The sequence below is a fragment of the Notothenia rossii genome (genome assembly GCF_949606895.1).
Source record: "Notothenia rossii genome assembly, chromosome: 8".
In the NCBI taxonomy this organism is placed as follows: Eukaryota; Metazoa; Chordata; class Actinopteri; order Perciformes; family Nototheniidae; genus Notothenia; species Notothenia rossii.
In genome coordinates, this window is record NC_136906.1 from 81,392,120 (window position 1) to 81,419,619 (window position 27,500).

The following is a 27,500-nucleotide window of genomic DNA, read 5'->3' on the forward strand; positions in this document are numbered from 1 at the left end:
ATGATGGGTTTTACAGCTAACGGCCACTAGGGGACCTCCTAAATCTATGGATTGTTACAGCTAACGGCCACTAGGGGACCTCCTAAATCTATGGATTGTTACAGCTAACGGCCACTAGGGGACCTCCTAAATCTATGGATTTTACAGCTAACGGCCACTAGGGGACCTCCTAAATCTATGGATTGTTACAGCTAACGGCCACTAGGGGACCTCCTAAATCTATGGATTTTACAGCTAACGGCCACTAGGGGACCTCCTAAATCTATGGATTTTACAGGTTACAGTCCACCACCTTTAACTCTATGGGCTCTATGGCCGGTCCGCGCCCCCCACCTTTAAGCGGCGGGCTCCAGCAGGAAAAGCTGGAGGCCGGAAAAGAGTGAGACAGGTAGCGCGCAAAAGTAAAAGTGGAACCGAGAGTGGTACGAGAGACAGAACGAGAGCAAGACAGACAGACATTAGGAGAGCGAGACAGTTTGTCCCCGTACCACTGGTCGAAAACCACTGCTGTAGGTCACTGCCGGTACGTGCGCTGGGAGCGCACCGTTTAAGTTTGAAAGTTGAAAAGTGTGTGTGTCTGAAACGCTATGTGATACAGCACAGTTTACACAGCACATGTTCTGTAGCTACTATTGCACTAAATGCTAACACTTGAATACGTTATGCAAATATGCAACTTGTTTGTTGAAATGTTAATAAATGGGAGCTTCCTCAAACAGCCATCTCTTTCCCGACAATCCCCTCTGTGCACGAACCCTTACATATGGTAATGAAACATTAAAACACCTGCGGCTTATAGTCCAGTGCGGCTTATATATGTACACATCATTCAATTTAGCTGCTGCGGCTTAGATTCAGGTGCGCCTTATAGTCCGGAAATTACGGTACACATTTCAGGACTTTGGAGATTTCTCTATATAAGTCATTTTTTCCTGCAGGAACATTCCAGGAAGTCAAATGATTCTTGATTTGGGGGAAAAGACAATGGCTTTAAAATGCACAAAAGTAGATCTACACGGAAACACAAAGAGGAAGTAGTCTGGGTAACGCTTGTAAAGTGTTGAAGGACTCTTCGTTTGAGGATTTTGTTGAGGTTACTGAGCTTGCTCTCCAAGTACATGCTCTGTGTGTGATTGGAGAATAAGAAGCATGTCATCTGGGTAACGCTTGTAAAGTCTCGATAGATTGTTTATTTGGAGACTTTTTCCTGTTTAAGTCAGAAACCTTAACACAAGTTACTTGATTTCGGGGATAAGTTTAAGAAAGATTGCATTACAATATCTACAAGGACGTTGTGACCGAAGCAGGAAAGGACTTAGTGTGGGTAACGCTTGTAAAGAATTCCACATTGGAGGATTGAGCTGAGGCTTCTCTGCAGGTTGTTTGGTGTTGGAGCATTTCAGAAGCCTCACTGCTTCTCGACTTCACAGGACCTTAAGAACATGGCTTTAGAGTCACAACAGTAGCATCACTAGATCTTCCAATTAGATGAATCTAAATCAGTCCCCAGATCAGTTTGAGGTCTTAAAGTCAGGAGGTGATGTGTGTCGACTGACCCGAGCACTGCAGCTGAGAGAGGATCTGGGCTCCTTCAAACTGGTGGCTGATCATCTTCAGGTTGGGTTTAATGCAGCGGATGAAACTGGATCCCTGCAGCAAGACACACACACACACACACACACACACACACACACACACACACACACACACACACACACACACACACACACACACACACACACACACACACACACACACACACACACACACACACACACACACACACACACACACACACACACACACACACACACACACACACACACACACACACACACACACACACACACACACACACACACACACACACACACACACACACACACACACACACACACACACACACACACACACACACACACACACACACACACACACACACACACACACACACAGTTTTTTAGGAATCTCATCTGAACAGAAACATCGAATCAAGCCGAGAAACACTCACCGTGCAGAAAGAGACAGGAAGTGCACATTTTAAAGTCTTTTCAAAGTAGATGTAAGATATTCCTAGTAGAAGATCTTATGTACGTCCATGTGGAATGTTTTTCCACAAAGAAATCTGTACATATATCTCTCTCTTGGACAGCGACATAAGTGCGTTATTCTGTGTCTTTAATAATGTTTCTCTGCAGGATTTAGAGTCACTGTGAACATCCCACTTTGAAGGCAGCAGAGTTGGTACCCTCATCTAATCTCAACTCTCCACTATTCCCAGTCCAATAAAAGTGATCGAGCTGCAGAATCTGAATGCAGAACACCGTGACTCAGGACAAGATGCAGGAAGGTTTTGGTCTCTTGAGAAGCAGGAAGGTGTTTTACAGGAATCTCATCTGAACAGAAACATCGAATCAAGCCGAGAAACACTCACCGTGTCGCGCAGCTTCTCCAGGAGGATGTTCAGCTGCGTCTGTGAATAAAGAAGGAGAGAACACATGTTTTCATTCCCCTATTCAACTATTTCACTTCTTGTGTTTTAATAAATATTTGTATTTTATCTTTTTATTTCATTTCTTTTAAATATCTGTATTTAGTTGGAACACAACCCTATATCCACCAGGTTAAATAACGCTTCTGATTTTTACTTTAGGGACTTAATGAGCTTTCTGAGATCACATTTCAAACATAAATATACAAGTTTTGTCTGAATTAAAGTGTTTAAATCTGTTAAAACGGCTTTTATTGGAGGAAATGTGATTAAAACAGCAGATTAAGAACGTTTTAATTGTTGTTTACCCGTTTATTTAACCCAAAGCATGCTATCAAAAAGGTTTAAAGTGAAGCAGAGTGTGTTTCTGATGCTGGAGGAGATAGGAAGCTGCAGGTAGCAGTCCTCAGTAATGGTTTTATTACGCTCAGTAAGTCGTTTATCTGAAGCTCCAGAGCTCCACGTTTATCTGATCAGACACTTCACCTCTGTGAGCTGCAATCTAATTACTCCTCCTTTCAAATACATCCTGATTAACATCTGTAGTTTCCAGCTGCATCTGGAGCTGATTCTGTGTCTGTAGCTTTAAATGCTAATGAGCTGCTGCTGGCCACGCCCCCTGACAGGCACTTTCACAGTGGAGTACTTTTCCATTTAGTCCCGATAGTTCCTGGGATTTTGCGTTCACACCAAAAAGAGAACTTTCCCCCCTTTTCAGTCCCTGCTAGAGAGGTGGGACTTTCCTGGGGAGAAAAAAGTTTCAATTTCTGATTGGCTGGGCGAATTGCAAGCCACGCCCCGTAAGACTCGGATAAGTTTTGTGAAGCCGCCATTGTATTTGCTGGCATTAGCATTATTAGCATTAGCATTAGCCCCGCGCACCAACGGAGAAAGAGTAATTTATGGCAACACAAAGAAAACATGGGAGCGGTGGAGATGAGGAGGTGTCGGCGTTCTGGCGATTTGATTGGCTAGCGCTTGTACTGGCGGGATTTGCATAAACGGGATTTGATTGGCTGATGCCAGCTTCGAAAGTATCGGGAGCATCAAAAGTTGAACATTGCTCAACTTTTGATGCTCGTGATGCTTGCAAAGCCATGCTCCGCTGCCCACAATGCAGTTCGGCTTTGAAAGATTTTTTTCATGCCCGTGTGTAGACAGGCTGTAACTCTTGTAACATCTTTGTGAGCTGCTTCCTTATCACATTGCCTCATATACGTATTTCTAAAGAAGTGCTTCATTCATCAAACCCTTTTATTATTCATGAGTCATTAATATCCAGAACAAAATGGCCCCTTCAACTTTCTCCTTATTGATATTATTTTTGTCCTGCATTATTCATCTGTATAAGTGACTGTGGACAGGAAGTGCATCTTTGTGAATGCAAATATATGGAAATGTAAATAAATGTTTACTAATTAGGGTCAATAGCCGCGACTAGCAGCAATTAGCATATTAGCTGCGTGCTCATTTGTCCACTAAAGACGAAAAACAGCTGCAGAAAAGGACTCTTTAAAGTAGAGACAATACATACTGATATACACCTGAACATCAGCAGGAGAGGACTCTTTAAAGTAGAGACACTACATACTGATATACACCTGAACATCAGCAGGAGAGGACTCTTTAAAGTAGAGACACTACATACTGATATACACCTGAACATCAGCAGGAGAGGACTCTTTAAAGTAGAGACACTACATACTGATATACACCTGAACATCAGCAGGAGAGGACTCTTTAAAGTAGAGACACTACATACTGATATACACCTGAACATCAGCAGGAGAGGACTCTTTAAAGTAGAGACACTACATACTGATATACATCTGAACATCAGCAGGAGAGGACTCTTTAAAGTAGAGACACTACATACTGATATACACCTGAACATCAGCAGGAGAGGACTCTTTAAAGTAGAGACACTACATACTGATATTCACCTGAACATCAGCAGGAGAGGACTCTTTAAAGTAGAGACACTACATACTGATATACACCTGAACATCAGCAGGAGAGGACTCTTTAAAGTAGAGACACTACATACTGATATACACCTGAACATCAGCAGGAGAGGACTCTTTAAAGTAGAGACACTACATACTGATAAACACCTGAAAATTAGCAGGAGAGGACTCTTTAAAGTAGAGACACTACATACTGATATACACCTGAACATCAGCAGGAGAGGACTCTTTAAAGTAGAGACACTACATACTGATATACACCTGAACATCAGCAGGAGAGGACTCTTTAAAGTAGAGACACTACATACTGATAAACACCTGAAAATTAGCAGGAGAGGACTCTTTAAAGTAGAGACACTACATACTGATATACACCTGAACATCAGCAGGAGAGGAATCTTTAAAGTAGAGACACTACATACTGATATACACCTGAACATCAGCAGGAGAGGACTCTTTAAAGTAGAGACACTACATATTGATATACACCTGAACATCAGCAGGAGAGGACTCTTTAAAGTAGAGACACTACATACTGATATACACCTGAACATCAGCAGGAGAGGACTCTTTAAAGTAGAGACACTACATACTGATAAACACCTGAAAATTAGCAGGAGAGGACTCTTTAAAGTAGAGACACTACATACTGATATACACCTGAACATCAGCAGGAGAGGACTCTTTAAAGTAGAGATACTACATACTGATATACACCTGAACAACAGCAGGAGAGGACTCTTTAAAGTAGAGACACTAGATACTGATATACACCTGAACATCAGCAGCAGAGGACTCTTTAAAGTAGAGACACTACATACCGATATACACCTGAACATCAGCAGGAGAGGATTCTTTAAAGTAGAGACACTACATACTGATATAAACCTGAACATCAGCAGGAGAGGACTCTTTAAAGTAGAGACACTACATACTGATATCCACCTGAACATCAGCAGGAGAGGACTCTTTAAAGTAGAGACACTACATACTGATATACACCTGAACATCAGCAGGAGAGGACTCTTTAAAGTAGAGACACTACATACTGATATACACCTGAACATCAGCAGGAGAGGACTCTTTAAAGTAGAGACACTACATACTGATATACACCTGAACATCAGCAGGAGAGGACTCTTTAAAGTAGAGACACTACATACTGATATACACCTGAACATCAGCAGGAGAGGACTCTTTAAAGTAGAGACACTACATACTGATATACATCTGAACATCAGCAGGAGAGGACTCTTTAAAGTAGAATCTCTGGAATAGGACTCAGTTGTTATGATGTATTGAGTTTCTGTAATAAAACCGTCCTCACTCTGCACACTTTAGATTTCCAGCCTGAGGACGGCGTGTCACCTCGACTGAGTTCAGATTTATCTCGGCTCATTTTCTTTTACCGGCCGCCTCTTCATCTTTTGAACTTTAATCATGGCTCAGGATAAGGAAAGGAGACCCAGGCTTTAGGACAACACTGCAGGTAACTCAGCTCACAGGTAATAAGAACTCCGTCTGCAGCACAAATCCTCTCAGAAACCTTCAATGCTGCACAATATAAACTGGAAATAACCTTTCAGTGGCTCCTAGACCTAATATCACCGACAGAAATACTAGATTTATTAGTTAGCCTATGACATAAAAACAGATGAAATCAGGACATCTCAATATTTTAAAGTTTGAAAACAGCATCATCTGCTAGATTTGCTTTAGCTTAGCGGTGGTGACGTGAAGTCATGTGACCGTGCTGTAGTTCATTTACAGCCCAACATTAGCCTCCTTTAGCTTAGCGGTGGTGACGTGAAGTCATGTGACCGTGCTGTAGTTCCTTTACAGCCCAACATTAGCCTCCTTTAGCTAAGAGGTGGTGACGTGAAGTCATATGACCGTGCTGTAGTTCCTTTATAGCCCAACATTAGCCACCTTTAGCTTAGCGGTGGTGACTTGAAGTCATGTGACCGTGCTGTAGTTCCTTTATAGTCCAACATTAGCCACCTTTAGCTTAGCGGTGGTGACGTGAAGTCATGTGACCGTGCTGTAGTTCCTTTATAGCCCAACATTAGCCACCTTTAGCTTAGCGGTGGTGACGTGAAGTCATGTGACCGTGCTGTAGTTCCTTTCTAGCCCAACATTAGCCACCTTTAGCTTAGCGGTGGTGACGTGAAGTCATGTGACCGTGCTGTAGTTCCTTTATAGCCCAACATTAGCCACCTTTAGCTTAGCGGTGGAGACGTGAAGTCATGTGACCGTGCTGTAGTTCCTTTATAGCACAACATTAGCCACCTTTAGCTTAGCATTGGACACGTGAAGTCATGTGACCGTGCTATAGTTCCTTTATAGCCCAACATTAGCCTCCTTTAGCTTAGCGGTGGTGACGTGAAGTCATGTGACCGTGCTGTAGTTCCTTTATAGCCCAACATTAGCCACCTTTAGCTTAGCGGTGGTGACGTGAAGTCATGTGACCGTGCTGTAGTTCCTTTATAGCCCAACATTAGCCTCCTTTAGCTTAGCGGTGGTGACGTGAAGTCATGTGACCGTGCTGTAGTTCCTTTATAGCCCAAGATTAGCCACCTTTAGCTTAGCAGTGGAGACGTGAAGTCATGTGACCGTGCTGTAGTTCCTTTGTAGCCCAACATTAGCTACCTTTAGCTTAGCGGTGGAGACGTGAAGTCATGTGACCGTGCTGTAGTTCCTTTGTAGCCCAACATTAGCTACCTTTAGCTTAGCGGTGGTGACATGAAGTCATGTGACCGTGCTGTAGTTCCTTTATAGCCCAACATTAGCTACCTTTAGCTTAGCGGTGGTAACGTGAAGTCATGTGACCGTGCTGTGGTTCCTTTATAGCCCAACATTAGCCACCTTTAGCTTAGCGGTGGTAACGTGAAGTCATGTGACCGTGCTGTGGTTCCTTTATAGCCCAACATTAGCCACCTTTAGCTTAGCGGTGGTGACGTGAAGTCATGTGACCGTGCTGTGGTTCCTTTATAGCCCAACATTAGCTTTTTACTTCATAAAAAAAAAAGTTCTGATATAAATAAATTGAGCCCCTCTCCTGGAAACAACACTTTTCTTTGTGAAATGTCACCGAGTTCCTCCATAAAGCAGCTTCTCTGTTATTATGCAGCATTTTATTCTGCTTCACATGTGCTCTAATGCGTCGCCACAGATCTAAAAACAAACACACAGCTTGGATCCTCCATCATACAGAGAAATATAAAGAGACCAGGACACAGGACCCACGGGGTGTTTGATGTACACATATTTTACCCTCTCATGCGTATAGAGAGGGGTTTATATGTGTGATACGTCGCTGTATTGACGTCATCACTGAGGGTTAGCACACACACACACACACACTCTTTGATGTGAGCGTTATACATTCATGAAAAAGTGTTTTATCCAGGTGAGATTTTCTGTGCTTTTCTTTTATCTGACTGTATGGAGGAGGGACAAAGGAAAGAGAAAGAAGAAGGGGAGCAATGGGGGGAGGGCATTTATTAAATATATTGCAGTGCGAAGTGCACATTTAAACTTTAACGTCTCATTTTTAATAGAACATCTTTTTATTATATTTTATATTTGACTGGAAATGTACTTTTTCAGATTTTTTTATTTAAATGTTGATCGATTGGAAATGTTACGTTAACTTCTTGTGTTTTTATAAATATTTGTATTATATTGAATTAAATTGTATTCTTTATTGGAAAATTTCATTTAACTTACATTTTATATAAATATTTGTATTCTTTATTTATTCTACCTGAACTTCTAGTGTTTTTATAAATATTTTTAAATGTATTTTAATTGTAACATAATTACCCAAATTAAAAAAATCTCGTGCTGAAACCCAGAGTATTGTGCTGTTGCACGTGTGAATGATTGCCTGGGTTTCCTTTCTTTAGTATTCAGTATTCCCCACAGATCCAGAGGGTTGTCCTCTCACCTTGAACTTGTTCCCGACGCTGATGAAGCCCAGTTTTCCCGCCTTCTGCTTCACGTCTTTGCTGTTGTTTGAATTCTCGAAAAGCTCTCTGACGAAACGGTCCTTCGACTCGCTGATGAGACATTCGAGAGACATGTGCAGCGCGTCGTTGTTCTTCTCCACAAACCCGGTCTGAAAAACATTTTAAAAAACAGATTAAGAAACTAAACATCATGCACTTGATACCTCTGCAGAATAACACTCAAATATACAGTTTACACAAAGCAGTAAGAGCTCTAGACATAATCACTAAAACGACATCCATAGAAACGACCATACCACTAAAGATGTTCTAATTCAAATGTAAATGCAATAAGGAAATCAACAACAGTGACTTCTGACTACAGTCAAACATGCCATCATCTCATTGGTCCGTTTCTTTACTCGTTAGGGTTTTCCACAGTGCAGTCATCAAAGAAAAGTAAATAAATCACTGATGTGACATTCACAACGCACCGTTTCGTAGCACACGGCTCCTGCAAAGTGTCTGATAATAAATCCTTCATCATCCCTCACGTTCCTGTGCACCGCCAGCTTAGACTTCCTGGGTACCTGAGGGACACACACACGAACACACACACACACACACACACGAACACACACACAAACTTAGACTCAGCACATTTCATCCCGCTTACTTTATCTCGACAATGACACGTTCATTCCCGCCCGTCAATCACTCTGTGCTGGAAATGCAGATTAAGAGTCGTGTTGATTAATTTCACTTTAAACCACAACAACACCCCTCAAACTGTATCCATCGGCTTTATTCATAAGACTAAAAACACTTCTTGGTGTGTCTATCTGTTTACACTTTAGTGTGTTTGTATTAGGGGTCGACCGATTATCGGGGCCGATATATATATATATATATATATATATATATATATATATATATATATATATATATATATATATATATATATATATATATATATATATATATCCACACACACACACTATCTGATAGGCTATTACTGAAGTGTCAATCAACATAGCGTCTCGCAGCGGAGAACTGGGACGACTGTGGCGGCTGCTAGTGGAGCCTCGCAGCAACTCTGCTTTCTGCACCACAATCTGGTGCTGCTGAATTGGGACTACTAAATGAGTGAGACTCAAATATCAGAAGTTCAGAACAATTTTAGTAGTTTTTATTTTATTTTTACTTAATTTACTTTACTCAGGGTCACAGAGAGGAAGCCAGTTTTAAGATGTTGAAAAGTTCATTAAACATACAGTTTTTTCTGACAGTTACAGATCAACGGGGACTGTCCATGACACTATGAACAAATACACTAAACTCACGGTGAGGCGGAAGTGATTCTTGTGCTTGTTGTGCACGGTGTCGGTGAAGTGCTGGTCGCTGGGCTGAGGGAGGCGGTTCTCCTCGTCCAGGATGTCCAGCACGCCCACCATCTTCGCCTCCACCAGATCTGTGCAGGGAAACAGGAGAAGCATCAAATGTCTTCGTCCAAGACCACGGTCAAGGAGGCAAAGATGCAAGTAATCGTCAAGTTCCATTTCACGACAGGAAAGGGACAAGTCCCAATTAAAGACCTGAGTAAAGACCAACAACTCCCAATTAAAGACCTGAGTAAAGACCAACAAGTCCCAATTAAAGACCTGAGTAAAGACCAACAAGTCCCAATTAAAGACCTGAGTAAAGACCAACAAGTCCCAATTAAAGACCAACAAGTCCCAATTAAAGACCTGAGTAAAGAACAACAAGTCCCAATTAAAGACCCGAGTAAAGACCAACAAGTCCCAATTAAAGACCTGAGTAAAGACCAACAAGTCCCAATTAAAAACCTGAGTAAAGACCAACAAGTCCCAATTAAAGACCTGAGTAAAGATCAACAAGTCCCAATTAAAGACCTGAGTAAAGACCAACAAGTCCCAATTAAAGACCTGAGTAAAGACCAACAAGTCCCAATTAAAGACCAACAAGTCCCAATTAAAGACCACAGTAAAGACCAACAAGTCCCAATTAAAGACCAACAAGTCCCAATTAAAGACCTGAGTAAAGAACAACAAGTCCCAATTAAAGACCTGAGTAAAGACCAACAAGTCCCAATTAAAGACCTGAGTAAAGACCAACAAGTCCCAATTAAAGACCTGAGTAAAGACCAACAAGTCCCAATTAAAGACCTGAGTAAAGATCAACAAGTCCCAATTAAAGACCAACAAGTCCCAATTAAAGACCTGAGTAAAGAACAACAAGTCCCAATTAAAGACCCGAGTAAAGACCAACAAGTCCCAATTAAAGACCTGAGTAAAGACCAACAAGTCCCAATTAAAGACCTGAGTAAAGACCAACAAGTCCCAATTAAAGACCTGAGTAAAGATCAACAAGTCCCAATTAAAGACCTGAGTAAAGACCAACAAGTCCCAATTAAAGACCTGAGTAAAGACCAACAAGTCCCAATTAAAGACCAACAAGTCCCAATTAAAGACCACAGTAAAGACCAACAAGTCCCAATTAAAGACCAACAAGTCCCAATTAAAGACCTGAGTAAAGAACAACAAGTCCCAATTAAAGACCTGAGTAAAGACCAACAAGTCCCAATTAAAGACCTGAGTAAAGACCAACAAGTCCCAATTAAAGACCTGAGTAAAGACCAATAAGTCCCAATTAAAGACCTGAGTAAAGACCAACAAGTCCCAATTAAAGACCTGAGTAAAGACCAACAAGTCCCAATTAAAGACCTGAGTAAAGACCAACAAGTCCCAATTAAAGACCTGAGTAAAGACCAACAAGTCCCAATTAAAGACCTGAGTAAAGACCAACAAGTCCCAATTAAAGACCTGAGTAAAGATCAACAAGTCCCAATTAAAGACCTGAGTAAAGACCAACAAGTCCCAATTAAAGACCTGAGTAAAGACCAACAAGTCCCAATTAAAGACCTGAGTAAAGACCAACAAGTCCCAATTAGAAATAAGCCATTTGTGACTTTCAGAACTACAAGACCCAAAACAAGACTACAAAAAGTCAAGTCTCACATTTAGATCCAAAAGTTCTTTACAGTCAAGGTCAACAAGTTCCATGTTATGTCCCAAGATTTTCAAGTCCCAATTAAAGACCGGTAAAGACCAACAAGTACGAAATAGGAGACGAGTCCCACGTCAAGACAGACAGAAAAGTAATTTACCAAATTGAGACAAGTTGCATAAAAAAGACGGACAAGTCACAAGTCCAAGTTAAAAGCTCAGTTTTGTGATTTTCAGAACTACAAGACCCAAACCGTCTCTGGAAGACTCCAGAGTCACGTCTCATGTCAAGACCTGAAACAAGATCTAAAAGTCAGAGGTCAGTGCCAGAGTCAAGGTTCACAAGTACCATGTACGAGTTTAGAAGGTCAAGTCCCACATCAAGTCACATGTCAAAACCAACAAGTCCCAATCTAAACAACCAGTCATGCCAAGTTAAGAACTGGGAAACCCCAAACAAGACGATTAAGTCACAAGTAAAACCACAATTCAAGACCATCAAGCACAATGTCCTATAACAAGACCCACGAGTCCCAAATGAAGACAGACAGATTGTAAGTTAGTCCTAAAGCAGCACCAAGCTGAGTAACTGCTGGTTTCATAATGCACGATGCACAGATGGTGCTAAAGAAATAAACATTTCCAAATGTGTTTTGTGCAGACGGGGATGTTTCCCATTAGATTCCAATCTTTGTTAACATTTCTACTTCGTCTTGCACGCAGTCATGTCTCTCCTGTCTGTACAGATGTAATTTTCTGCTACATAAAGTAGTGTCCTCTCTGCTGTCTGTGTGAACAGAGTAGCTGCTGCTCGAACAAACATCCCAGTGATCTACAGTTCATCGGGCCAGCGAACACAGCTCAGAGCTACAGACTGTATTAAAGCATCTAACATCGATGCCGTTTCAGAGCTGGACATCAGCAAAAAGCATAATTAACCTCCTTCAATCTGTAATCCCCTCACGTCCATCTGCCTCCGTGTTTATGAAGACACGTTGCAGGCAGGACAGGAGGTCACATGCCTCTTTGCTTCGTCTGTTCATGAAACAGCGAAGAGGCTCGGAGGTCAAACTGTGTAGAGGCGGCTCTCTAAAAACAGAGGGCTCCGAGCCAGCAGCCCATTAAGAGCCATAATGAGAAGCACTCTGCTGTTAGGGGCTCGTAAACACAACTTCTACTCATGGATAGCTTCACAAGATTGGAAAAATAAAATAAAAAAAACAGGGCTTCACAAATCAGCAGCAGCCTTTAACCCCCCAGAGAGACACTCAAGAACTCCTTATTGAAAGTTATAGAGATTAGGTGAAGTCAGACTTAAATATTGGCTATAGGGTCAATATTAAAGTCCAAGGACTAAACAGTGGGAGTTCTGGTTCAATGGAAAGACTTTTAAGTCCCAAGAAACACCAAACAGTAGAAAGTAAAAACAGGGAAGTACCAAGTCAAAAACTGAGAGTACGGACCAGCGAATCTAACAACAGGACAGGAAGTCAAGACTTTTGTTAGGGGCTCGTTACCACAACTTCTACTCATAGATAGCTCTAGAAGTTAGAAAAGACACTCAAGAACTCCTTATCTGAGAACTTTATAGAGATTAGGTGAAGACAGACTTAAATATTGGCAGATCAAATATCAGGATCAGATCAAGATTAAAGTCAAAGTTCAACCTCCACACTTTAGAACTTTAAGTCCTAAAGAAACACCAACTAGAAATAAAGTAAAGACAGGGAAGTACCACATTACGTCTGAAGCAAAAACAAGATCTACAGATCCGGGGTCAAGGTCTAAAAGAAGTCCGGAGTAAAGAACAAGAAGACCAGGACAGAAAGGGGGACTCAACCCCAACAAGTCCCAATTTACCAGTTAAGGCAGAACAGGGTAACATCATGAGGTCAGAGTAAACACTGACAAGTATAACAGTTCCCAGGTTAAAATATAAAAGTTTAAGACAGGAAGGCTGCAGGACTAAGGGCCCGTCCACACTATAGCTTCGACAGCTTCAAAAACGGTTTCCAATGCGTCTGCCCATTCACTTTGAATGAGGTGACGTCACGTTGCCTCGCTTTTCGCCGAACTGAATTGTGGGTAGCAGAGCGGAGCTTTCCTGGTGTTTCAGCAAAAGTTGAGCAATGTTCAACTTTTGAAGCTTCTGAAGCTTTCGTTGGAAGCGTCAACCAATCAAATCAGATGCCAGTACAAGCTCTAGCCAATCAAACCGCTGCTTGTGTGTCAGGGGCGGGACATTCATGTGATTGGTTGTTGGTCGAGCTTCAGACACGCCCACCGGCAAGATTTTTTTGAAGCTGTAGTGTGGACGGGCCGTAACAAGTCCCAGTTTAAGACAGGAAGGCTGCAAGAGTAACAAGTCCCAGTTTATTTATATGTATTTAGACTTCTTGCACTATTTTGTATTTGATTATATATGTTATTGTTTGAGGAGCTAAGGTCAGAATAATTTCATTGCCATTTCTACTCTGTAGCTTTTGTGCATATGACGATAAAACCTTTGAATCTTTAAGAAATGAAGGGTGGCAAGGGATGTAAAGTTAAGAACAACCAGACCAAAAACAAGACTAGGAAGTCACAAATCCAGTCCAGTCCTACGTCAGGAGGGAACAGTTGAAGTTTCACGGTAAAAAAACCTGGTTTGAATGTGTGGTTAGGAGTTGAATGTTTGTCTGTTGTTATTTACCTTATGTTGAACACATGATTAACAATCACCGAGCTGCTCTGAGTGCTCTGCCTCTTCTTACCTATGCAGTCCTGGTTGTCGACGTAGTGGACCTCGTTGACTCCGAGACCCTCCCTGTGGTACAGCTCTTGCTCCTGGAATACAGACGACAGGGTTTATAATGAGAAGCCTTAACGATGTGCTCTGCTAACGAGCAGCAGGACGAGTCTGCGCTGCAGCCTGCGGGCCTCTTCCAGCTCTCTGCCGTCACGCTTTCAGGCAGAGGGAGATGTAAGGTGCTTCATGCTCCACAGATTTATCCGTTAAGGTGCAAATATATTCAAACATGTAGATGGGTTTAGGCTCAAATGAGGCGTCGAGCATTTGGAGACAGGAGGTAAACAGATTATCAGAATGAACGTCCAAAATGTCGTTAGGGCTCCAGTGATCAGGTGTATTGGAAATTATCTAAAACTCACATTGTAGTTTAATAGAAGAAAACAGTGATTTCAGGGGTCGAATTAAATTAGAAGTGGCAGCTTTAATGCACGATGTTACTGAAACATTTATCTGTTTGGGCGAGTTCAAGGTCAAATGAGGCGTCTAACATTTGGGGAGAATAGTCAACGAGACGATCAGAACGAACGTCTAAGATGTCGTTACGGTTTTAACGATGCTTCATGTTTAAGAAGTTCAAACGGGTCTAAGTGACATCTCAGACCTCGGGGTCGTCAACTCAGCAGCGTTTTCTTCAACTTTGTGAGTCTAATTATATTAGAAAAAGGCGGCTTTTATGCAGAATGTTACCGACAGATACATCTGATTGGGCGAGTTCAAGATGAGGAGTTTAGGGTCTAATGCATTCGGGGAAAGTAGCTAAAAAGATTATCAAAATGAACGTCCAAAATACCATTAAGGTTTTAATGATGCTTCATGTCTAAGAAGTTCAAACAGGTCTGGCTCTAGTGATCAGATCCTTATGTTTACATAAAGTGTTCTGTAGTTGAACTGAAATGAGAGACCAGTGACACTTCAGACCTCGGGGTCGTCAACTCAGCGGCATTTTACTTACATTTTGTGAGACTAATTATATTAGAAGTGGCGGCTTTTATGCACGATGTTACCGACAAATGCATCTGTTTGGGCGTCAACTTCTCAAAGTATGTAGATGAAGAGTTTAGGGTCAAATGAGGCGTCTAACATTTGGAGAAAATAAGTAAAAGACGATCAGAATGAACGTCCAAAATATCGTTACGGTTTTAACGATGCTTCATGTTTAAGAAGCTCAAACAGGTCCGGCTCCAGTGATCAGATACTTATGTTCTGTTCATGGTTGATGACAGAACAGTGACATTTCAGACCTTGTTGTCGTCAGCTGAGCTGCATATGTCTTCATGTCTGAGAGTCCAACGCTCTCCAGACAGCAGTGGAATGATATTAGAAGTGGCGGCTTTTATGCACGATGTTACAGACGGATACATCTGTTTGTGCGAGTTCAAATGAGGCGTCTAACATTTGGAGAAGACGATCAGAATGAACGTCCAAAGTATCGTTCAGAAGAACAGGTATGGCTCCAGGGATCAGGAGTGAATGATCTCTGATTGCAGCTGAATGGAAGAAAGCGGTGGCTCTGGTTCGGTCAACGGAGCGAACTGGAGTCCAGAGCTCTCCAGAAAGAAGTGAAATGATTATGGAGGCTGGCGCCTCTCGAGTGCCTTCCGGTTCGTTATGTGAATACCCAGAGTTACAGAGAAATGATATATCGAGCATCATTATTTCCCAAAAGACGGCCTGTAATGGTTGTTTGGGGGCTGAAGACGTCTGGAGAGTTTCCTCTGAATATAAAAGACCAACAGTTAACAGAAAGCAAGAACAACAGAAACACAACCAGGATGTAACCGTGCTGGCTTTCATTGAAATAAACTGTAATCATTTAAATGTGCACTTTCAAAAATGTTATGGGTGGAAAATCTTCTTAAAAAGTGTCGAAGCAGAGAGAGAGAGAGAGAGAGAGAGAGAGAGAGACAGAGAGAGAGACAGAGAGAGACAGAAAGAGACAGAGAGAGACAGAGAGAGAGAGAGAGAGAGAGAGAGTATCACTGTATATATATATATCAATAATATGTAAACATTTGAAATGTATGTTAATGTTGTTAATTATTTTGTATTGTGATGCTTTGGCAACATTGTTTAATTTAACTTTCATGCCAATAAAGCCCCTTTGAATTGAATTGAGAGAGAGAGAGAGACAGAGAGAGAGAGAGAGAGAGGGAGAGAGAGAGAGAGAGGGAGGGAGAGAGAGAGACAGACAGACAGAGAGAGAGAGTGAGAGAGACAGAGAGAGAGACAGAGACAGAGACAGAGAGAGAGAGACAGAGAGAGAGACAGAGAGAGACAGAGAGAGAGAGAGACAGAGACAGAGACAGAGACAGAGAGACAGAGACAGAGAGAGACAGAGACAGAGACAGAGACAGAGACAGAGAGAGAGACAGAGAGAGCGAGAGAGAGAGAGAGAGAGACAGAGAGAGAGAGAGAGAGAGAGAGAGAGAGAGAGACAGAGAGAGAGAGAGAGACAGAGAGAGAGACAGAGAGAGACAGAGACAGAGACAGAGAGAGAGAGAGAGAGAGAGAGAGACAGAGACAGAGACAGAGAGAGAGACAGAGAGAGACAGAGAGAGAGCGAGAGAGAGACAGAGAGAGAGACAGAGACAGAGAGAGAGACAGAGACAGAGAGAGAGAGAGACAGAGAGACTCCTGTGACTGACCCACGGACCCTCACCTCTTTCAGGATGCGCTCGTTGAAGAACTGCTGCAGCTTCTCGTTGCAGTAGTTGATGCAGAACTGCTCGAAGCTGTTGTGTTCAAAGTACTCTGCAGGAACAGCAGAGAGTCAGAGAGGCTGCACAACAGATCTTAGCATGCACAGCGGGAAGGCTCTTTCCTTCTCTCATCTTATTGCAGGTCTGATATTTGCTTCTGCTTCTACCAGTCCATCCATTACACAACAGGACTCTGTATGTGCATTACTAACTGTCCTGCTGTTAGCACACTTCATCCTGCAGCGCTACACTTATTTTACTTTCTGCGGCGTCTCTCCTTGAATGTGTGCTTCAAATCTACCTCTTTAATTCTATATGGTCACCGTCATGGCCGCCGCCTCCTCTCTGCCCGGTAACCTTTCTCTCATGCGGCTTTCACCCCCTCGTAGCTCCGTGCTAGAGCTTTTCTGGTTCAGCTCCGGTTCCCCTTTTCAGCTCCCGCTCCGTTCACACCGCCCAGAGCCGGGCTGGAGCTGCGTCATTGCCTCATCGTTTGAGTCATGACGTAACCGTTTACGTGCCTGCTTCATAAAAGCCAAACCGCGCGGGAATCCCTCACATCGATAAAAACAATGGACGATTGTATTGAAGCACTGTTCGCTTTGGTTATGCTCTTACGAAACGAAATGGAAGGCATGGAACGACTTCACGAGGGACGACTTCACAAGGGACGACTTCACGAGGGACCACTTTACGAGGGACCACTTTACTTGGAACTTTACAAACATCACATGCGAAATTCAAGTTCTTCGCGGTCGTCAGGAGGTTGATCCCGCCCATGCCCCCGCCTCGACGTAAGAGAGACGTAAGCGGCGCCGCCTCTTGGCTCCGGAGCTCTTGCTTCTAGACCGACCATTTTTTGGAGCTGGAAACGAACCGGATTCCGGAGCTAAGAGGCGGAGCTAAGAGGCGGAGCTAAGAGGCGGCGCCGCTGCGGTGTGAACAGGAAAAACCGGTACTTTTCAGGCTCCAGCTCCGAGCCGGCCCTGAAGAGGCGTTAGTGTGAAAGGCATCTCTGTATATTCTGTGCTAGCTTTGTTAACGGCGGTTAAATAGGTTGCGTGTGTATTTGTGTTTATACTCTGTTCATCTTAAAGAACAACGTTAGCTGTGTTTAACTTGTCTCCAGGCTGTGTTTCATAACAGCCTATTTTTGTTCTGCTTCCCACTTTAGAAGGGAGGTTTTCTTTTGTTTATTTGTTTGTTAGCTCTTTTGTTTGTCTAAAACTTGTCAACACTTATTTAAAGCGTCTCCCTTAGTTCCTTTTGTTTGCTATTTAAACCGGTGGCTTTTTGTTTTGATTGTGGTTGTTTGGTGCCAATTTTACTGCGCCCTTTTCATCAAACAACTTCCAATTTACCAATTCCAACTGGGACGAGCCGGGACGTAACAATCACTATATTTAAAACAAATCTATGTTATGCTTAAACCGTGTTTTCTTGTGTTCTCTATTCATATGAAAGATTAATAACGGGTGCATATCAAGTCATTTTTTAACCTGCAAGACTATCTCCCCCCTTCATGCTGCTGTGACAGAGTCAAGTCCTCTTTGTGGGACGAATAAAGGGTTTCTGGCTCTGATTTTCGGACACTTACCAAATCCGGCGATGTCGAGGACCCCGATGAAGTTGGCGGAGGATTGGAAGGGGAAGCACTGGTTGGCGCGCGTCACCACGTGGTCGAACAGCCGGCTGTAAACCGCCTTCGCCAGTGCGTCACGGGCGTTGTTCGCCTGCTCCACCTTCAGAGGAACTCTTTAAAACACAGGAGGAAGAGGAGGGTCAGAGTGAGGATTTACAGGAGAGGAGAGAGAAGTACACACATCCTTTACTCAAGTAGAAGTACAGATACTCGTGTTTAAAAATACTCTGGTGAAAGTAGAAGTACTGACTAAACTTCTTTACTCAAGTAAAAGTAAAGAGGCTTTGAAATGTACTTGAGTAAAAAGTACCCATAACTAGCAGCTGTTTTAAAGAGTACCTGACCTCCCTTTATATTAATAGAACAATAATGTCATTGTTAGCTAATGAATGTTTCCATGGTGACCAACGGCAACATGACAACGTTTCCATTGGTCCCTCTTCTTTAGAGAAGACCAGGAAATGATGGATACACGGATCGTGTTCAAATCAATAGGCACGCAATGACTCTAAATAATAATGATCACGACACCAAACACACATTCAGACTAAAGGAACCAGCCTGTTTGGGAAATGAGAGAAGTAGAAAGTACAGGTATTTGTGTTCAACATGTAAGAAGTAGAAAGTACAGGTATTTGAGTTCAACATGTAAGAAGTATAAAGTACAGGTATTTGAGTTCAACATGTGAGAAGTAGAAAGTACAGGTATTTGAGTTCAACATGTAAGAAGTAGAAAGTACAGGTATTTGAGTTCAACATGTAAGAAGTAGAAAGTACAGGTATTTGTGTTCAACATGTAAGAAGTAGAAAGTACAGGTATTTGTGTTCAACATGTAAGAAGTAGAAAGTACAGGTATTTGAGTTCAACATGTAAGAAGTAGAAAGTACAGGTATTTGTGTTCAACATGTAAGAAGTAGAAAGTACAGGTATTTGAGTTCAACATGTAAGAAGTAGAAAGTACAGGTATTTGTGTTCAACATGTAAGAAGTAGAAAGTACAGGTATTTGAGTTCAACATGTAAGAAGTAGAAAGTACAGGTATTTGAGTTCAACATGTAAGAAGTAGAAAGTACAGGTATTTGTGTTCAACATGTAAGAAGTAGAAAGTACAGGTATTTGAGTTCAACATGTAAGAAGTAGAAAGTACAGGTATTTGAGTTCAACATGTGAGAAGTAGAAAGTAAAAAGTTGTTGTGGAGTAAAGTACTGATAGAAAATACCTTTGAAGGCAAGTGTTCATTATCCCTCATTCATCATCCTTGCATCCTATTTAGATGTAACTGCACTTCCTCTAGCTCATTAGTCATATATAAGGTTTCATTTAAAAGCAGAATACGTTTTTATCAAAAGGGTAAATGAGCATTAATTAGTTGCTCAATTTAGGAAAACAAGTTACGTCTGATTAAAATACTTAAATAAACACACATTTAAAGTAAAAAATGTGCAGCAAAAAGATACAAGTAAATAAAAAATATTATATAAAAGCAAAAAGTATGTGCAGTACAAAGATCTAATTAAAATATAATCATTATTTATATGAACACGAAAAAAGTAGAGGTTGTTTTTCGACAAATAGCAATGACTAAAATAGTGTGCACAGTCTGATCTGTGTTTTGGGCAGCTCTACCTTTCTGTGCTCGGGGAAATCTGCATTTCATTCACAACGTCGTGAACGAGCCATTTAGCTCAGACGTATATCTGTGGAACAATCACTGCACTGAATGCAAACCCTGGGACTGAGAGAGGAGTGGAGGTGTGACTGCAGCAGATCATTGTGTTATCGACAGCAGGAGAGAGAGAGGCGGCTTCAGAGAGCGCTTTGCAGGTATTGTAATTGCTTCTGACTGCGTGAGAGAGCACAGTTCAATAGCTGCAGACAAAAGGAGATGTCCCGACCGCGGGGGCAAGAGAAAGTGAATTAATCTGAAGTTTGTGCAGCTGCAGTGCGGAGGAACGCTCTGAGAGACCCAGCCTCTCCTCTGCACATAGGAAGGGAACCCAGGTCTGAGATCAGTCTTTAAACTGGGTTTTCAGACAAACTGATGAGAGGGACGTGCAATCATGCAGCCCTTAAAACTATTTTTGATTTAGTCTTTAGACGAATATGGTTATTAGTTTTAGTCACATTTCAGTCCTTTTTATCCTTCATAGTTTTAGTCGACGAAAAATCACTACATTTAGTCAACTTTTAGTCAAAAGGTTTTCTCTCTTTAAACTAATTCAGTTTGGCAAATACAGGTATCTGAAATCTGAATCAAGGTGACCGCATCACGTGTTGAAATTCGTAAAGCAACATTTCACTCTCTTAACACTTTACTTGTGTAATATCTAGGGACGGGTGTCGTCAAAGTTTTTAACGGTACTACTACTCTTAAAAATCTGTGTGCACGCCGCTGCAGCGTGTCTGTGAGGCCCCGCCCCCCGCACACAGAGACAGAGTGAGGCTCCGCCCCCCGCACACAGAGACAGAGTGAGGCCCCGCCCCCCGCACAAAGAGAGACAGAGTGAGGCCCAGCCCCCCGCACACAGAGACAGAGTGAGGCCCCGCACACAGAGACAGAGTGAGGCCCCGCACACAGAGACAGAGTGAGGCCCCGCCCCCCGCACACAGAGACAGAGTGAGGCCCCGCCCCCCGCACACAAAGACAGAGTGAGGCCCCGCCCCAGCACAAAGAGAGACAGAGTGAGGCCCCGACCCCCGCACACAGACAGAGTGAGGCCACGCCCCCCGCACACAGAGACAGAGTGAGGCCCCGCCCCCCGCACACAGAGACAGAGTGAGGCCCCGCACACAGAGACAGAGTGAGGCCCAGCCCCCCGAAACACTGAAGAAGCTCAAAACACAACGGAGAACACACAGGGCTTCTAGCCTCTGCAGACCGTTAACATGCATCAACACCTACAGAACACACTACAGGAGAGGGGAACCCTGAAAAGCAGAATGGAGCCCCTTTAATTGTGCAGCACTAAACCCCCAATTGTGCATTATGTCTCATCTCATTCAATTTGAAATGTACTAACAGTAGTCTCATTATTCTGCTGGCATCACTGCGTCACTTGAGCCCCGTTTCACTTCCTCTCTCCTTTGTATTGGACATATAGCACTAAAGGTCTCCTATTATACTATTTGTAGGCAATAGCACATCTCAGATATATACAAATACATGTCTCTGAAGGGTTTTGCTCAAAATACCAAACAGATCATTCTAGCCTCATCCCCCTCCATTTCAGTTGTTACTGAAGTGCTGATTCTGGGTCTGTAGCTTTAAAAAAGTCGTGATGAAACTCCACATCCTGTTCCAAACCACATCAAGGATTCTCTCTGAAACAGGATGGAGCTCAAACTCTTTCTCTCTCTCAGGTTCACCACAAGGTGACTTCCTTTTGATTTCCTGCTTCTTCACACACACTCTCTCCAGTACAGGTTAGCTCTGAGTGTTAGCATGCTAATGTAAACACAGACCATATTACTTCCAGAACACGTCTCATTGTTTCTAACAGCAACGTTTCTGATTGGCCCGTGGGTGTAAAGCCCGCCCACATTTTATTAATGCCGTCATGACCTTTAAATAGAAACACTGGAGCTGAACAGAATCAGGATGTTTCATCAGCCGTCTCTCACTTAGATTTCCTCTCATGGCTTTAAATAAATTTCATTTTCTAATCCCTCTTTTTTCCCCATGCGTTTGAGAGCAGCAGAAATTCTCCGTGAGTCGACGGCAGTAATTACTCTGAGAGGAGGAGGGAAACATCGGGGAATACATATTAGGATACTTGTACCATTAGTGTTCTGACACTCTGCTGCCCTGGCAGTTAGACCTCTTGCTTTTTAAATGAGACGCCTCGCAGCAGTGTGGAAACCCTCAGAGCCACGGCATGAATTAAACATGGGGCTGATTCAAGACTACAAAGATGCAAAGGTTTTATAGTCATATGCACAGTGTAGAGAAATCCCATTGGACCAGGGACATGCTGCCTTCAGGGACCAACACAGAAATGTGTGTTAGTTTCATTAAATACTTGGGAAAACAGGATATAAAATGCCGTCCTCTAAAAACTGACGGATAAAATCAGAATGCTTTTTCGTCCTTGAATCTTCTCCTGATTCCTTGATACAAAAATCAATTAGGACACATGTTGAAAGTATCTTTAAATAAGCGCTAAGGAGTCAAGGATAAGGAGGCTTCCAGAGAAGAAGGAAGCAAGGAAACACAAGTTGAAAATTGTAAAGGTGTAAAAATAGCAATGAACATCTTCTGACCTGAGCTCCTCCAACAATAAAACGTAGTGCAAAGTGAATGGACTGATTTTGATGGATAGTTCCAGCTGCTGAAACATTTGAACATCATGTTGACATCTGGGATATCTCAGAGTTCTTTCAGACGCTTTCGGGGGTTTTCAGTCTCCTGAAGTGTGCAGGGAAGGGTTGTTAACTAACGTCCTCATTCCCGAGATCACACTTCGTCAGAGTTAAGTTCACACGGATTCAAATGGAATATTTAACGTTCACTTCTCTGATCTCAAATCCATCGGCTGACGGTAAGACTCAGATATGTATACCACTGGAATCTGTACTCCTTTGTTAGTAAAGGCAATTGTTGTTTATATAGATATGTTTTCATATGGGTAGCTCATTGTTAGTAGCACATCATTGATTTACCCTAAAGAGGCCCGATTCTGTGTGTTCTAAAGGTTTTAGTGCATGTCAATGGTCTGCAGAGGCTACAATCTCTGGCCGTTTCTCAATCTCGAGGAAAATGGCTTCCAAGCCAATATTTCAAGGATGCTACGTCATCGAGCGCCGCCGAAGGACTGTTCCAATCTCCAGCATACTTGGAATTCCATCGAAGCCGCGTCCTTGGTTTGGGGGTAATTTCGAGGCTGCACATGGGTAGACTTTGCGTCCTTCAAATCCCCACAATGCTTTGCGCACGGACCAATTTCCCCAAATCTGTGGTGGAACATGTAAGGCGGGGCCTCTCATATGACGCACACCTGCACACTTGCTAGCCTGTTCCACTCTTCGTTCTCCGAAATGCCAGGAAGGATTCTTGCCTAGCTTCTGAAGGAAGTGACTCGGAAGACATGTGCTACCAAGCAAGCATCCTCGACATTGAGAAACAGCCTCTGTATCCCATCCAGAGGTAGGCTAAGAGGGCGGGACATCTCTAAGCAGGTTGACCAATCACAACAGAGCCGGCAAGCCCTCCAATCAGAGCAGAGTAGGCTCTGGTTTCAGACGGAGGGTGAAAAGAGGTGCACTTTTGTAAGTTATATTATATCTATGCATAAACGTATTCCATTGGATTTATAACGACACAAACATCGTCCCTGCAGAAGAAGTGTTTTCCTTCATTAAATTTCAGACATGTCGTTAACAGTCGCATAAACAAAACCTGTGCCTCTCTTCCGCTGAAGGGAAATAAATGACCCAGAGTGGATCGCCCTCTGACTCCTCGCTGTCGAGTTTCATTCAAAGTTTCTCGACAGCGCTGACTCGTAATCAGACGGCTCCTGTCTGAGTGCTGCGGCTAATAAGATGGCAGTTTGTATTAGTGGGAACATGCTGTAAATATATAAATAAAGATATATTCTGTCAGGCTGAGTCACGCTGACCTGCAACGACTCTGAGTTATTCAGAAAAGCTCTGGAGTGTTTTTATAAGAGAGCGAGGCAGTGGGTGTGAAAGGAGGAGATTGCTAATGGTGAGAAAGTTTTCAAAATAATAAAAGCATGAAAACATGATTATTTTCTGCAATAATCCATGTAGAGAAATCCCATTGGACCAGGGAGATGCTGCCTTCAGGGACCACTTCAGACATGTGTGTTAGTATCATTAAATACTCAATCAGGATATAATACGCCGTCTTCTAAAAACTGACGGATAAATTCACGATGCGTTCGTCTTGAATCCTCTCATCGTCTCCTGATTCCTTGATACAGAAGTCGATTAGGACACATGTTGAAAGTATCCTTAACTAAGCTCTAAGGAGTCGAGTCGAGGAGGCTTTCAGAGAAGAAGGAAGCAAGGAAACACAAGTTGAATATTGGAATGGTGTTTGTTGAATGTGCTTCAATTCTTTAGTGAAACGGAGCCGGAATGTGACCAGAGCTTCTCTGGCATTTATATTCAATCTAATGTTTAATATTCAATTCCTACTTATGTGTATATAATATCCTTCCTTATATTTTGTTATTGTAAATTAGTCATTCAATATTATAAATTTTTTTAACATTTTGAATTGTTTATTTCTAATCTTTTAAATTTGATTGTACGATGCCATGTCTCTTTTTGCTGCTGCAACGCAAACATTTCCCAAATTGGGATCAATAAAGTACTTCATATCATATCTTATTAAATCGGAATAATGAGAATAGATTGTTGAGTTGTCAGACTAAATTGGAAAGGGTTTAAAGGACGGTTTTTCTCATACTGATATTCTGAACAATCTGTGCTGTTGTATTTGCTGTAAAGTGTCTCTACTGTCGGCTATTTTTATTATATGTACAGCACTTTGGCTCCACCAAAAATCGTTTATAAATGTGCTATATAAATAAAACTTGATTTGATTTGATGTATTTAGATAACTGTGTCCACATTGCTTCCTCTAACCTTTCATCAAGTGAAGGAAACAAGGAAGCTAAATAAAGGTAAGGGGATAAATAAACCTAATGGATGTTTTTTGGCCGCTGATAGCTCCATTAATGGTGCATCGTTCGCAGCCTTCTGCCCCGTATCGGGAACATATGGCAGTAATGATATCAGAGCAAACAAACCCATCAAGTCCAGAGCGTTGTTTGGCTTTTTTTGTTTTGGCATCTGCTAAAAAAATCATCAAACTCTCATTAGGATCTGAACATCAGCAGGAGAGGACTCTTTAAAGTAGAGACACTACATACTGATATAAACTTGAACATCAGCAGGAGAGGACTCTTTAAAGTAGAGACACTACATACTGATATACACCTGAACATCAGCAGGAGAGGACTCTTTAAAGTAGAGACACTACATACTGATATACACCTGAACATCAGCAGGAGAGGACTCTTTAAAGTAGAGACACTACATACTGATATACACCTGAACATCAGCAGGAGAGGACTTTTTAAAGTAGAGACACTACATACTGATATACACCTGAACATCAGCAGGAGAGGACTCTTTAAAGTAGAGACACTACATACTGATATACACCTGAACATCAGCAGGAGAGGACTCTTTAAAGTAGAGACACTACATACTGATATACACCTGAACATCAGCAGGAGAGGACTCTTTAAAGTAGAGACACTACATACTGATATACACCTGAACATCAGCGGGAGAGGACTCTTTAAAAACGATTTGTGTTTTTGGGCTATAGAAATAACGTTTGATTGTTTGATTGACACTGGAGTTAAAAGGTGCTTTATTAGAACAATTGGAATATATTCTACTTCATTAAATCAAATAAAAACACCATTATGGCAAAACTGTGCCTGATAATTAAGGCTGTATTTTGCATAAAGCCCTCACTGTGCTCCCTGTCAGTCGCCCTCCTCCCTGAAGGGATGAACATGTTGGAAGACATTCTCTCGACCATCTGCCCACAGCAGAAAGTCTGTCGCCTCTCTGTGCATCTCTCAGAAAGGGTTCTCTGTTTGCCTTTAATGGAGAGACTAAACAAGTTGGAAATTATTGTTTCCGCTCCATCAGCTTTCCCGTACTTCCACCATCTGCCACCAGAATAAAGTCTGGAGGCTTCAGCTCTCGGGAAGTAGAGAAACAACCATCCTACTGGATCTTCATTTAACTTTACATTAAGGTGCAATTAACTATGAAGATGCAAACTGAAGTAGTTCCTTTATAGCCCAACATTAGCCGCCTTTAGCTTAGCGGTGGTGACGTGAAGTCATGTGACCGTGCTGTAGTTCCTTTATAGCCCAACATTAGCCACCTTTAGCTTAGTGGTGGTGACGTGAAGTCATGTGACCGTGCTGTAGTTCCTTTATAGCCCAACATTAGCCACCTTTAGCTTAGCGGTGGTGACATGAAGTCATGTGACCGTGCTGTAGTTCCTTTATAGCCCAACATTAGCCTCCTTTAGCTTAGCGGTGGTGACGTGAAGTCATGTGACCGTGCTGTAGTTCCTTTATAGCCCAACATTAGCCTCCTTTAGCTTAGCGGGGTGACGTGAAGTCATGTGACCGTGCTGTAGTTCCTTTATAGCCCAACATTAGCCTCCTTTAGCTTAGAGGTGGTGACGTGAAGTCATGTGACCGTGCGGTAGTTCCTTTATAGCCCAACATTAGCCACCTTTAGCTTAGCGGTGGTGACATGAAGTCATGTGACCGTGCTGTAGTTCCTTTATAGCCCAACATTAGCCACCTTTAGCTTAGCGGTGGTGACGTGAAGTCATGTGACCGTGCTGTAGTTCCTTTATAGCCCAACATTAGCCTCCTTTAGCTTAGCGGTGGTGACGTGAAGTCATGTGACCGTGCTGTAGTTCCTTTATAGCCCAACATTAGCCTCCTTTAGCTTAGCGGTGGTGACGTGAAGTCATGTGACCGTGCTGTAGTTCCTTTATAGCCCAACATTAGCCGCCTTTAGCTTAGCGGTGGCCTAACTTAAGCGCTTTACTTCAGATATCATAAAGTGGTGTTAATATGTAGAGCTTTTATTTAAGCTGTTATCATACTTTTGTTTGTTTTCAACGACTATACCAAAAGATTTTGATAGTGTGGTACAGATGTAGAGCCTTTATTCCGGTAGAAGAAGCTGAATAAGAGCAGCAGATGAACGTGTCAGACACATGTCCGTCTGCAGAAAGCTGAACTGACACTCAGAGACAGGCAGCAGCAGATTTTAATTTATCGGCCCTGACTCCTCTGTGCAGATAAAAGAGCAGGAATAATACACATTAGCGTGGGAGGCGTGTTGAAAGGAGAGAGCAT

At 42.4% G+C, this 27,500-nt stretch overlaps 1 protein-coding gene across 1 annotated transcript in view; it reads right to left on the reverse strand.

The window, feature by feature from the left end:
- LOC307016315 (unconventional myosin-VI-like) overlaps positions 1–27,500 on the reverse strand; it is a 97,456-nt gene that overhangs the window by 18,936 nt on the left and 51,020 nt on the right. The window contains exons 13-21 of the mRNA XM_079645355.1: positions 18,522–18,679; positions 16,885–16,976; positions 14,188–14,260; positions 9,752–9,879; positions 8,903–8,998; positions 8,408–8,578; positions 2,435–2,473; positions 1,557–1,650; positions 1,413–1,446 (exon numbers count right to left, since the gene is read on the reverse strand). Coding sequence (XP_079501481.1) covers positions 1,413–1,446; positions 1,557–1,650; positions 2,435–2,473; positions 8,408–8,578; positions 8,903–8,998; positions 9,752–9,879; positions 14,188–14,260; positions 16,885–16,976; positions 18,522–18,679 — 885 coding nt within the window. The remainder of the gene's footprint in view (positions 1–1,412; positions 1,447–1,556; positions 1,651–2,434; positions 2,474–8,407; positions 8,579–8,902; positions 8,999–9,751; positions 9,880–14,187; positions 14,261–16,884; positions 16,977–18,521; positions 18,680–27,500) is intronic.